Below are 13985 nucleotides of genomic sequence, written 5' to 3'. Positions count from 1 at the left end.
TACCAGTTATTCTTCAGGAGAAACCACAATTGTGTTTTTGTTTTTTGTTTTTTTCAGAGGTATCTTTAGCTGTAACTAAGGAGCCCTAACCACTGAGAAGATGGCAAGTGGGGAATGCACATTTATCATATACATTAGAAAATGCTTTTAAACCAAATTACATTGAGTTATGTCTGTTTAACACGTTATTAACAAAATGCAATAATCTGCATATCTAAACAAACAACAGCAAATGTCAAAAGTGAGTCATTTTACTATCATTTGAGATCATTTGAAATTTCATTGTAGCAACTGATCCTTCAAAGTAAAAGCTTCAGGCGAGGCAACAAAAGAATGGAAAATGAAAATGCACGTTACAATTTAATTGGCAACAATAGAGTAGCATGAAAAGAGCACCTTAGAGAGGCAAAGTAATGCAGAAACAAAGATTAGTAGGGTTTTTGATATTCTGCAAAAAAAAAAAAAAAATGGTTGAACTGACAGATTTTCAATGCCAGGACATGATATGATAAAAAGATGGCAGGACATGATTAAAAATCATTATTTTGAGCATGTGATCCTCTGGCTCTTGGGCACTGCCCTAAAAATAGGTATGAAAATATCTCCAAGAGGTTTGGCAACAGTTCTAGTTTCCAGACAAGCCGTTGTGAAAAGAAAAGAGGATTTATATTACCAACATCTAATTTAAAAAGACTTGATATTTTACTTGGTATTTTTAATAATAAATGGTCTCACATTTTATTTGATAGTTTGTTTTTTGATTTTCTTCTTTTTTGAATTTTAAAATGATAGTAACTTGTTTTTATTTATATTTACCCAGTGTGTAAATGTTTTTAGAACTGGGGTTGTATTTCATGATAACTGAGGCCATTTATAAGCTGCCAACAGACAGCTAATAGCTTACTGTTGTGGCTGTTGCTTGGCAGACTTGTGGTGCAGAGTCAAGGTCCTGGGAAGCTCTCAGAGCAAGCCTTATTAGCCCAAAGCAGCATGCACAGTCACCATTCCCTTCTCACCCCTCTCCTCAGTTTGATTTAAGATGAGTGATTGATTGAGCAATGCCTAGCTTTCCTGCTTCATCACACTCACACACATATACGGCCGTCATTTAACAGTTGCCATGACAACATTCAATACCTCTTCATTCTAAAACACATTGCAGACTTTCTAAAAATACTGTGTTGTCCTTTCTCACAGACTCTTCTTCAGACGACAGCCCTCTGAGCAAATCTTTATCTGGTACAAGGTTTGGCTGTGGAACTACAGGACTGACTTATTAATACTCAAACAAGAAATAATTATATGCTAATTTTATGCAGCAAGGTACCAAATTTTGCTGCAATCTTTGTTATGGTTGAAAACCAGATGGATAAGTCTGTGAAGCAAAAGACAAGCTGAACTTCAGTGTTATACTGCAGTGAGACGTGGAGCATAAACCCACCAGACTCATTGGGACAGAGAGAGTGGGGATATTGTGTGTAGTGCAGAGAGACAGATTAAGGCCATGTCAAATGCCACTTAAGCAGCAGAACAGACAGCCAACTCATGGATGTGACTTTTACAGCGATTCATCCAAATTATATGTGACAGAAATGACCACCGTTTATAGAGATAACACATTTGTTTTTCTCTTTACTACTGCCTCACTTACAGAACAAAATGACATTCAACCAGAAACACATTGAACATATTTGCTTGTTTCTTTAGAGGAAAATAAAAAGAGGACAAGAATTTAGCAAAACTAATAACATTCAAAATGTGACATTGTGCAGCTGCATGAGTAAGTGGGCTGATGCGCCTAAAGTCGCCCTCATCTTTGCAGCCTAGGGCGATGAGCCATTACACGCTTGGATCTTATGTAATGGTAAAAAGATGGGCTGTCAGTGGGAAGGAACTCAGCCGTCGTATGATTGATTTTAAAAAGCTGACCACTGTGTTGGCTGTGACAAACACTCTTAAGACCAAGAGGAAAACACACTGACCTCATTTAGCAGTAAAATACCCACAGATCACTTTATTTAGTATCAAGTAAACACACAACATGAGCTTATTTAAAATGTAGGATGGAATTCAGTTTACAAAGAGTGTGTGATTGGATTAACTCTGACAATAGTGTGCATTTTTTGGTTGAAGGATAATTAGGTGACGTCATCACTGTTCAATAGCAGCTGAAAATGATGAGGTAGACAGTGACACATCCAATATGTACACATCTGGATGTTACAAAATTAACAAACCAGTTGTTAGTCTTCTTGGCTATAAATGCTTAATGTTAGTTAATTAAAAATAGACATATGGAGAAAAACAACCTGCATAGGGGTGCATACTAATACTAAAGATTCACCATAAATACACCACTTACACAGCCAATTCACAAACATTACACCTGTGGGCTGCCATGTACAAACTAAACAGACAATGTAAGAATAAAAGAGTCAAACTGAAAAAAAAAATGCTTTTAAAAATTTTCTACAAGAATTGCAGATTTAGTCGAAGTGATTCTATTGTTCGAATTAAATGAAGCACAATCTATGCAGCTAATTCGTTTTAGTGTATAGGATTCATTGACTGAAATCCATATAACATATCTTAAAGATATATTGAGCGTAGGAACCAAAAAACCACAAACAAAAACAGACAAAACAAAAATAAAAAGAAACAATGCTCTTTCACAAGATATATAATTTAGAGTATAAAAATAAATTTTATAAATATATACTCAGACTAAAGCGATAATAACCACATATCAGCAGCTTGGATTTACAGTTGAACTGTGTTATTATCTAATACTTGGCGCTCTGTTAAGTTACCCGGCAATGTGGCCATGAACACACAGTAGATGATACATACAGTTTTGTGGTAGTCATTGTAATTATAATACACATATAACAGTTTCAGCACACAGTTTCTACTTGTTTGTTTTGAGTTGATACACTTAAATAAAAATCTTTGTCAGTCAAGCCTCACTTTCACAAAGAAGCTTTGTGTAGGAGAAACACATTTTGTTCAGGTTAACTTCATCCTTAAAGTCGAGGTAATTTACATTTGTAGTCACAACAATGCAGTTAATAAGGATTTCTAAGATAAGCAACTACTACAAAACAAAACTACTTCACACCAACAATGAACCTGCTAGCCAAGGAACAGAGATGTTATAATTCCTTTAATTTGCCCTTTACTGTCAAATGTTTTAGTCATGTAACAGTCTGTCAGTTTAACAGTCATTTATCGCCTACTAAAACACTCACAACCTCAACTGAGGGGAGTGTCACACATCACGTCAAGTAAGGTGTGCATTATCACCTTAACAGTCATAGATCACTGAAGAAAGCTATCAGAGAGTATAACAGTTCATGTCAGAGGCTCTTGAGTAATTATATAATAAACTTGATTTATTCATTTCAGTAGCTTAAATTTCAGATAACAGTCACACACCAGAAAAATGTAATGTGTAAAATAACTATAAAAATGATAGCAAAACACAAACACACAAAGTCATGATTGCAATTAACATGATCTGACTTTCTCCTGTAAAATCACATTGCGTTGTCCCACAAGTTTTAAGTATCACTGTGTTCCAGTTAGATGTAGAGCTGCCTTTGCTGGCCACAGTAACAGTCACAGTTTGAGTAGTGTGTGATGCTTTAATATAATATCTAGTGTTTCACAAGTGTGCAACTTTTAAGATACATCACAAAGACCACTACAGTCACTGCTATCATTTGAGTGTATATACAAAGAGAGTCAACATTAATTAGTGCTTTCTCTCTGAGTCAGGTGTTCAGTTTACAGGTCCAAACACAGAAGTACCAAACTGGTTGACTCAGACTCTCAGCTGTACAGCAGTGTTGCCTGATAGCTAAATATCCACAGCAAAGAAAACAAACTGCGATCAGCTGATCTGGTTTAAAAGTGTAACTTTACCATACATTCGCTATGCTAAACTACCCCACTCACAGAGCAAATGTACAGCAGCTGAAAGCACAATGCTGCACAGTTTGTTACACAACCTTGTTCCATGGCAACCGTGTTGATGATTTGACAGCAACTGCTCAGCAGCTCCCGCTGTGCGCCTCAGTCGGCCTTGTCCTCACCATTCTTGGCCCACCCTCGGCTCATTGCCGCTACCACGATGCTGTACATGTTGAGCCAGGCTTGACGCAGCGGTGCTGTGTAGGCCTGGCCCAGACTGCACTGCAACATGTAGAGAAGGGACTCACCCACCAACTGTAGAAGTCAAAACAAACAAGCACACAAACACAGAAAAAAAAACAAAGTGTTCACTTCTCATTTACTGATTAAATAGTTGTTCTAGTTATACTATTATATGTTGGTCCTACAGCAAATGACTGTGTGCTGACTCCGACTGCCTGATGCTTCCTTCCGAGATTGAGCAAAAAGTCCTCCAAGGAATGAAGATCATCCAGGTGGCTGACTGCTGCATCGATCACAAGCATCACCTGTCGTCACAGGCACAGATACATAAAAAACACAAGTGTTTCTAATGTCTGTACACAAGTAGTGGTCACGGTGGGAACAGAGCTCACCTTGGTGACATGGTCCAGGAACTCAGGGCTGGAGAGACAGTCTTGTGTGGAACCACAGTTTGTACTGTAGTGGAAAAGACTGAGGAGCGCAGGGTCCAGCTCAAACAATCTACCACAGACAGATACCAAACTATTCTTTAAGTCTGTTCATATGGCATTTGCTCAAACATTCACACAGAAACAAAATCAGTTTATGGTTAATATATCTCCAAATCTCTCCCTGCTTGGGTCTTATTTAGCAGCTGTCTCAAAGTAAAATGGATTATTTCAGTCTGTCGCCAAGCAACAAGTCAAGCCTCCGGTCCCTGCATGGTGAAAGTATGCAGTGAAGGATCTCGCACATCTCTCTATACACACCTGTGTTACATATTTTATTACCACACATATCAATTAATAAAACACAGCATAATTTGATTAGTTTAAATGATGAAGCTTATTTATGTTACCAAAAGATCACTCTTAGACTCTTCTTGTCCTCTAAGCAGCATAATTGCTCTCTCTCCTCCATCTAAATCATGCTGAATCTGTGGAAAATTACCTGGAGAACATGATGACACCATGTGGAACTTTGTTCTTGCCCAGGCTTTCCCAGCTGCCTCGTATCAGCTCCTTGTCTTTCCCTGACAGTTTCTCCATCGTCCCTCAAGCTGCAAGCACAAGACAAGTTCTTCTGGAGGGGATACACACAACTCCTCTACAGGACAATAAAGCTCAATTTGAGGAAAGCCATAGTATTTGGGTGAATCCACCAAACAAAACTTCTGCCAACCCACCTGGAAAAGCAAAGTGGAACATCACGTGAGAAGCTGATTTCCTGATCATGTTTAAGATGTAAAGAGGGGGACACGACTACAGGAGAAATGAGCATACTGTACCTTTTTGTGGCCAGTCTTCTCTCTGAACTTCTTCTGGTACAGCCGGGCTCTGGGGTCTTTCTATGTGTAAGTATGTGTGTTTTGTCATGCAGGCAGCAGCCTGACACTCTTGTGGACTTGTTCTCTCTGTCCCTGGCCCACAGTACAGTCAGGAAGACAAGTTCTGCCACGCTCTTATCTGTCACACTGGCTACTATCTCACTCCCCTTCCCGTTTGCCTCTTGATATGCTCTCTCTCCAGCACTGGGGATATTATTCATGCCACTGAAGGAGAAAAAGAGGGATCTCTCTCTTCTGCTCCAAAGAGGCTGCAGCGAGCCACAGCTCCTCCTGCAGGTGAACTAAGGACTATAACATATGGAGAACCTACATGTACACACACACACACACAAAACTTGCCCATTCCACTTCTACATTATAATCAAGTGCAAGGAAATAAACAAGAAATGAAAAAGAACAGCAGAAAAACCAGAAAACACAGTATAAGCATTTTACTGTACAGTAATTAGTTTCGAGATGGTGAAATCCATTTGAGGCCTATATCATCTATTCTAAAATGTGCCCTCGGCTGCCTACATCTGCCACCCATGCATTTACCAAATTAAATGTGTGGGAATTTTAATGGCTAGAATAATAAGAGACCTGAACATACCACCTTGGTGAAATTATATTGTTCATCTACTATGCAGAGCCACTCCTCAAACAGCGTGATCATAACATTCAGTGGCCATGCATGCAGCCTCTCATTAATCTAAATGAGATGTGTTTGTTTCCACTCTCAGCCTCCACACATGCATTTTTAGGCTGCAGTTGGTTTGAATTAATGTCATTCCTTCTGCTTCCTCGCACATCTCAAAGATGCAGATTCCCACTCAGGTATTACCTAACAGGTTGGGAGGGATTGGATTTTGTTTTCAGCCGTGCATCAGAAAATCAGAGGTGCACAGCTTTCTCCTGAGGGACTATCAGGCAGAGTGGGGAGGGATACAGGGTTCCCATGACAACCTGACAGGATGGAGCCGTTGAAGCTTTGTCATGTGGTATTTGAGATTTGAGAGAAGGGGCTTTATGTTTGTTTACAGCTATAAATTGCATTTGTTTTGGATCTTTAAAAAAAAATAATCTAAAAATAGTTTAATTTCTCAAACCGTCATGCTTACTTCTGTTATAGTCTGTTTTTATGCCATTAGCTGAAGAGATGTGCTGCGCCATCACTCAGCTAGCACAAAATTGTGTTAAAATCTCAAATTCATTACAAATATAATGAATAGTTTTAAGACATGTTACACTATCCTATGAAAGGCAAAAACATGGTCTTCTCTAACCTATAAGATGACCCTTTTATTATACTTTTATACATATTGAAACATTCCCGTGTGATTTGTAAGTAAAAATGATCTCTGAAATTCCTGGCAGCCCGCTGTCAAAGCACCAGAACACAGCAAAAGCGATGTACATGAGCATTTGATGTGGATTTTCAGGCTTGAAGCAAACCACTGAACTGGTATGTGCGACTACAGATGCACAGTGAGGATTGTTTACTTAGCTGGCAGTGTGGCTGTAGAAAATAACTAGGAACTTTAACCAAACCATCTAAGAAAAGTCATGTCAGATGCTTGACGTTCTTAAGGGACATATTCAATGAAGAAAAAAAACATGTATTTGAATGTCTAGAATCACAGGGATTAAAATAATGAGCATTGTAACACTCTATGAAGGTACTGTAAGTACAATACTTTTGTTAATTGTAATCAGAAGTTTCTTAATTTTGCAGAACAAAAAGTTTTGGCTGGTGTTTACATTTTGTTTTTCAATGTTTATTCTGGAAACAACTTGTTCATCATTCTCTAAATTACAGTCTTCAAATTTCTTGGCAGAACCGTTGTACATATCAACTTTTTTTTTTCTTTCTTTTTTTTTACTTCCTTCATGTACATCTATGTCGACAGTAAAAGCCTGGGATTTGCATTTAAACTATCAATGATAAACATATAAAGTTTTATAAAATTCTATTTTCTTCCAGTTGCAAACGCAAAGCCCTCTGGTCGCAAAGTCCATGTGTTTTGCAGTTTCATAATTTATAGGTAAATGTCTTAAACTATCAAATCTTTGGTGTTTGCCGTTACATGAATCATTTTTGAGGACAGTGTTGTTTTCTAGTGGAGAGACCACAAAAAGCTCAGTGCCGCTTCAACCTTTTTGATCATGGCATTTCTTCCCCTTTGGACTTCACGCTCTTCTCTTCCACATCTTCAATTTTCTCTCCGTCGTCTACATTTTCTTCCCTAAATCAGACATGTTGGGTTAGAAAATCGCTATATTGTAATTAAGTCGAACTTTTACTTGGCTACAGTATTTGTCTTTTCTTCACTAAAGACTGTAGCCGAGCTCAGAAAATTATGTAATATAATATGACCAAACCACATGAAGTCCTTGGCTCTCAAGCAGCGGTGCTATTCATAATTTTCCGGACACAGCCATTTCACACAAAAGATGAACAAAACTTGCTAAAAACTCCATCTGCATACCTGTTCAGACTGCCATTTTCATTGCTGCTGTCATTACTTTCTGTATCATCATCAGATCCGACTGCTTCTCCGGTTTGTTCCACAAACTCCTCCTTTAACCCGACTTTCTTCAGCTTGCTCTTGTATGTCTGCTCAGCAAGAGCCTTTGCGTTTCTCTGGAAGGAAAAACTCAAACTTACACTGTTGTAGGTGTATTTCATTTCACATGTGGATTAAAGTTTCAAATTTACGTTTCCTACCTGTTTCACCTGTTCAAACAAATAAGGACGTTGACTAACCCGAGCCTTCATGTCCTGTAATTCTCTCTTGTAATCTCGCATTCTCTGTTGATCAGCTTCCCTTTATGTGAGAAAAGATCAGTTTCTGTTACAGTGGTAGATAAAACTGCATAATACAAGATGCAAAGACTTGCCACATTTTAAACTGGACAGGACTAACCTATAGCGCTGCAGATTCTCACTATACACCTCTTTTAAACTGCTGTGTGGGTCCAGCAGCTTTGCATGAAGGACAACAGCTTTCTTCATTGCTTGAGACCTCATTTGGTAGTTTCTCATCCAGTCTGCACTCTCTTGATTCTTACTTTCTCTCATCTCCATTGAATGTCTATAAAGGCAAAAGCCGTGTACACATAAGAGGATATATTATTTTGTGTATATAAACTGGGAAAAATAATGATCGTCCTTTTATGGCTGAAAGTTCACGCTGACATGATCCAACTCACCTGATAGCCATGCAACGCTTCCTCACAGCATCTGTGATGAAAGTGGGGAGTGTGTCAGCAGTAATCAACTTGCTTTTACTGATATTTCTCATTTGAGGTGCCTGAATATGAAGAGAAAAAAATTCGTCAAATCCATTTAACATATATGTACTGAAAAAATTATCTGACATTTTTTGCATCAGTTTTGTCAATAAAGTTTAGATAAAAAGTGAAACCCAGCCAGGTGTAGTTGTAGCTCCAGAATATTACATTTATAACATGTGGATTTAAACTTAGTTGCTCTGAATGAAAAGCACTGTTTATTAGTTAAAGATCAAAATTTTCCCTGGAAGTAAATGAATAAATTGTGTAAAAAATATCATTTTGATTAAACATGTGCTTTTTTCTTGCTCATGTTTGATTTTAATGTTTTTTTCTTTTGGATTTCTTTCTTTCATTCTGTAATATGGAATATAAAGTTTAACACCCAGTTCTCTTAGAAATACTTTATCCTACATAAACAGCAAACCTGCATGACAAAGACAAGTGATAACAATACTTTCATCAACTATCAAGTAAGTTAGAGAGATTTGTAAAATCTAACCACAAATATAACTGCTTAAATGTGTACATGCCAATTTCCTGTCTTCAACTAAATGAAGCATTACTTGATTTTAGAAATAGTTACTCAAAATTGCTTGTCAAGCTTCATAAAGCAGAACTTTGGTGATTGGATAATTTCGGTTTGATTCTGAGGACATGAGAGGAAGATGGTAAGGCGGTTTCACAGAACACAAGGTTCATTCTGCCAATTTGGATTAGTGTAAATTACTGTTGTTGCTACCAAATTACTGCTATAATCATTCTTCGCCTTTATATTTCTTGTGTGAAAAATCAACCCAGTCAAGAAATAAAAATCTAATTAATCTAAATGAGAAAAAAATCCAGTATTCAACTTCAGTTATGTTTTAAGATTATAATATGAAGGAAGTCTGAAATATAACTATTAAGTGAAGGGAAATATCCATTTTTTGAAGACACTGTCCATATCTCAAATAGCATTAGAACTCCACAAAAATACAATATATAATTTTTCAAACATATTTACATGAAGAGAAATAGGAAAATCAATTCTTTCATTACATTTTGGAAAACAAACCTTGCAGATTTATGTTATACTGAAGAGCTGGCAAAATCCATAGGAATACACACTATTTAGTTTAAGTTTCTATAATGTACATGACTCTTAAGGATCTTTTTTGTAAAGTAAAAGTTAAAGGTAAACAGCATAAAACTGTGATAATTTTAGGTTTTAAGAAAGACAAGTGGTTTTCAATCCTCCTCAAAATAAGAAATGTATGGACTTGATAAAATAGTGGGTGGACATGTCTCAAACCATCCATCAGGCAGAGGCGTGAGACTGTTGGGAAAAAAAGTGGTGCAAAACTATAACATGAAGCCATCTGGTGCTTTGGAACCCTGGAAGTCTTCTTCATATTTACTTATTGCTGAAACTTTGGCTCCTAAATACAAAAACTCTGTTTTACCTCTAAATTACATAGATAATTAAAATAAGTGTCACATTTTCTAGAAAGCCATGAAACAGTTAACAGATTAATGTCTACCACAAACACTCTACTTCAGCCATTCACTGGAAAAATATCTCAATTTAATCTATGAACTATGTAAAATATGGTCATCATAATTATTTTAATATTAGCTTTTAAAACCAGTTATAACTAAAATCATGATAAGACAAAATACCTTAACAGTTCATATTTTACTTCTAAAAAATTAATCATTTTAATAAATTGTTATTTTTAATGATTAAATAATGTTTACCTGTGACATTTCAGGGTTTTCCACAAATTTCCTTGCTGGAAGAGCTGATGTCCTCAGGAAGAAGGGCTGACACTTGGTCCCAGCTTTGCTCTGTACTTTACCTAGCCCCTCTGTCTGCAAGGCCCTGTGCAGTCGGCTGAAGTTAGGGACGTGATGGATGACTTTTGGCTGGAAGCTTGGCTCTTCAAACAGGAATCCCAGTTTGCTTTTCCTGGTACACTGGCCAGTGCAAGGTTTTGTGTTCCCAGTCTGAGCTGTATTCTCTTGTTGTGCTGTTGTTGCAAGCAGATAAATTGTAGTCATTTTACTGTCCAAAGCACTAGAGGTACTGCACACATGGAGTCAGGAATTTAGGTTTAACAGCTGTACTGTGTCTTTCCCGTAAAAGCTTTTAATTTAAACATTTAAGGGCTTCGGAGCAAAGCAGTGCACTGACTGAAGAGAGATCAAAACATGAAAATCATGTCACAAGGGACTAAATGCTTATATTGTTGGAGTTAAAAGCAGTATTTACCAGTGTTAAATCATTTTGAGATGCATGTGGTGGTTTATAACGCATGCATATACTTAAGTAAGAGCTGGATAAAAAAATTATTATAGGTTTTTCATTTATTAATTGGATATCATTTCTACTTTCTTTATAGGATACAACATCAAATGTTGAGAGAATAAAGCTTAAGATATAAAGGTGTTAAACACAGACACTTCGCTTTTCTGTATAGTATCTAATATGCACAACTAAATAAACAAATAACCTGGCACACCTACATTTGTCTTGTGTTTTTATTTTATAGGAATATGATTAATTTCATTTCTGTATTCACCACATTAAACAAATTGTAGCTATGTGTTGCAGTAATATAGCAACACAACAACATGATGATGCTGGGTGAATTCCTCCAGGTTTTGCACTTTGGAGCTATGTAATAAATTAGTACACCAAAATTGCATTAAGGGGCTCTCAGTCAGGTTAAAACACAATAACTATTTATATCTATTTTTAATGTCTAACCTGATCTTACGAAGAGTAGATATGACCTAAGAGTAACAATCCCCATGTTCAGCTCAGTTCTAAATTATTAAATTGTTTGACTTTTTTTAGGTTAAATACCACAGTTTTGCCCATTGAGACTTCTTGATGCATTTTCCCTCTTTTAGTAAACATCCATTATACAAATTTTGACAAGAGATTACAATTATGCTTTACCTTGCGACAAAGCATTACAAACCCAACACAATTAAATGGCCTCTTTACAGCCATACATTCTCAGCTAAAAGGGCATCATTTTATCTGAGGAAAAAAACCCACCTTTAATCTTTGGTGACTCTTTAATGTCTTTATGTGGAACTTTCCTAACATGCACATTGGTTTTTGGATCCGGTGATACTTTTAATGTTACCCTTGGCTTCTCCCCTTTCTGGTTTTCTCTTTCCTGGAAGCTGAAAGGCTTTTGAATGGAAAGCAAGAATAGTTTCCTCTGCTCATGGCCCTGTTTCCTTTCCTGTTCTCTGGCCTCCATCATCTCCTGGTAGATGGGCTGAATAATATGGCTGGGGACAGGGACAGCACAGAACTGCCTCGGACACTCAGCCTCAGCCTCTTCCTCTTTGGTCAGCTGTGTTGTTTTAGTTGAAGCAAACCGCTCACATAGTTGAGTTCTGACAGGAGGGGGCTTCCAGTTTGCTGAAGGTACACAGACTGGAGAAGATGTTAGAGGCTTCTGTTTGGAATAATGAGAAGTCTCGTCTGAGAGAAGAGCAGATATAGAAGTGGATGTCCTCATTCCTACAAATCTGGAAAACAATAAAGGTATTTTACATACATAATTCATAATCTGAAAAGCACAAAATAGTATTTTGAGGAAGCATACTTGAGCGGACAATTCGCTTCTTTCTTATCACCAGACGTTTTGTCTACATCCACTGATAGTAGAGCATTCTGATGAATCCTTTTCTCCAGTTCCTCCGCCTGTCTCTTCTCTGTTTCCAGCAGCTGCTGCCTGAGGGCTTTTCTCAGAGTCTTGAGATGAAGCTGGAGCATTAGCTCTGAACGAACTCCTTCCTCCAGCAAGGTGTCAAGCTTTGACATTTGATATTACTTGTAATACAACTAATCGATAAACAAAAAAATAAAGAAATGAATTAACAAAGATCACTGAGATAAAATCAAATTTATGAAAGGTGTTTACTCCCACAAGGTGTGAAAAGCATGCAAAATAGTATCAAGTAATTTCTTAAATTACTCTGGCAACCCCTTATATGATACTATCAGTTATTGAAAATAAATGTACAGTATAAGCGGGTAAAGGATGAAATGTTGCAATCTTCTGTCCTGTTTTCTCAAAAACATTTATTACAAAAAACACATATTTTCAAAGAAAAATGAAAATTATGTATGTACATACAATCACTTTTAAAACTGAATCTGTCCGGTTGACTGGTCTATGAGCATCTTCTTCTTAATTTACTATGTCAACAGATATACAATTGCTCATGAAAGTGATTACATAAAATGTGTATATTATCCTTCATATATATCCAACAACTAACTCGAAAAGCACTGGGAGAGCTCATACCTCCTCCCAGCAGCTCATTTCCATCCATGTTGTGGTAGATTCTTTAAAAAAAATTTCATTCACAATTCATTCCAGAAAACTCCAAAAGTCTAATGGAATATAAATTGGACCAAGACCCAATATCAGAAAGAACATCACAAAAATACGTCCAGTAGTTTTTGCCTAAAGTTTCTCAAAGAAACATCGGAGGATTAAACATAACCTTGTAGACGGAGGTAAATAGACACTTTGTTTTGTTTCATTTAAATTAATTTAATAGCTTAAGCGATAATAGTGGAGAAAGGGAGAAAATATAGCACTTTACTGACATGTCTAACACCAAATACAAAGTGAGCAATGGAAGTTTGTTTAGATTGTTGATTTTTAACACAGAGGTTTCACTGGGCGCTGGCAAATCATAGTATTATTTGCAACGATTAAAATACAAAAAAGGGAGAAAGGATAAAAACTGTAAGCAGGTACATCTAATTTATAATACACATTAAACAAATTTAATGTATATTTCTGTAGTGTGGGACAGGCTCCAGCTCGCCGCAACCATTGATTGGACTAAGAGGTTAGGAAAATGACTGAATGAATATCTGTAGTGTATTTTGTGTGTGGCGAGATTAGGCAAATAAAACAGGTTACTATAGCAACCACGCAGCAGCGCCCTCAGCGTAATAAAAAAAAAAAAAAAGAAAAAAAAAGAAGAAGAAGCTGGTTGCACAGATTAAGTGTTACGCTAAGCTCCCCTATTTTTCAGTCAGAAAACTACTTTTTCTCTTTCTTCTTCCACTTCATGGCGCATAATGTAAAATTGCAATAAATAAATTAAACTTGAAAACATGAAAATTGGTACCCACCTTGTCACAGACTAGTTTCAGGAAGTGTTTGTTGATGTCGAAGTGTTTCCTAAACTATAAGACAATATA

At 36.9% G+C, this 13985-nt stretch overlaps 2 protein-coding genes across 2 annotated transcripts; both read right to left on the bottom strand.

The window, feature by feature from the left end:
• Positions 1–4074: 4074 nt before the first annotated feature.
• ngb (neuroglobin) lies at positions 4075–5183 on the bottom strand (the record flags this gene model as incomplete). Its single annotated transcript, XM_079262292.1, has 4 exons — positions 4075–4227; positions 4341–4460; positions 4548–4656; positions 5086–5183. The coding sequence occupies 4 exons, from the start codon at positions 5181–5183 to the stop codon at positions 4075–4077; spliced, it is 480 nt and encodes a 159-aa protein (XP_079118418.1).
• A 2442-nt stretch (positions 5184–7625) lies between these two features.
• fam161b (FAM161 centrosomal protein B) lies at positions 7626–12584 on the bottom strand (the record flags this gene model as incomplete). The annotated part of the gene is made up of 8 exons (XM_079261579.1): positions 7626–7707; positions 7951–8105; positions 8190–8289; positions 8389–8556; positions 8675–8775; positions 10496–10714; positions 11896–12289; positions 12367–12584. The coding sequence occupies 8 exons, from the start codon at positions 12582–12584 to the stop codon at positions 7626–7628; spliced, it is 1437 nt and encodes a 478-aa protein (XP_079117705.1).
• Positions 12585–13985: the final 1401 nt, after the last annotated feature.

Source organism: Telmatherina bonti (genome assembly GCF_933228915.1).
Source record: "Telmatherina bonti genome assembly, chromosome: 22".
Classification (NCBI taxonomy): domain Eukaryota; kingdom Metazoa; phylum Chordata; class Actinopteri; order Atheriniformes; family Telmatherinidae; genus Telmatherina; species Telmatherina bonti.
This window is presented reverse-complemented; position numbering and strand designations above follow the sequence as displayed.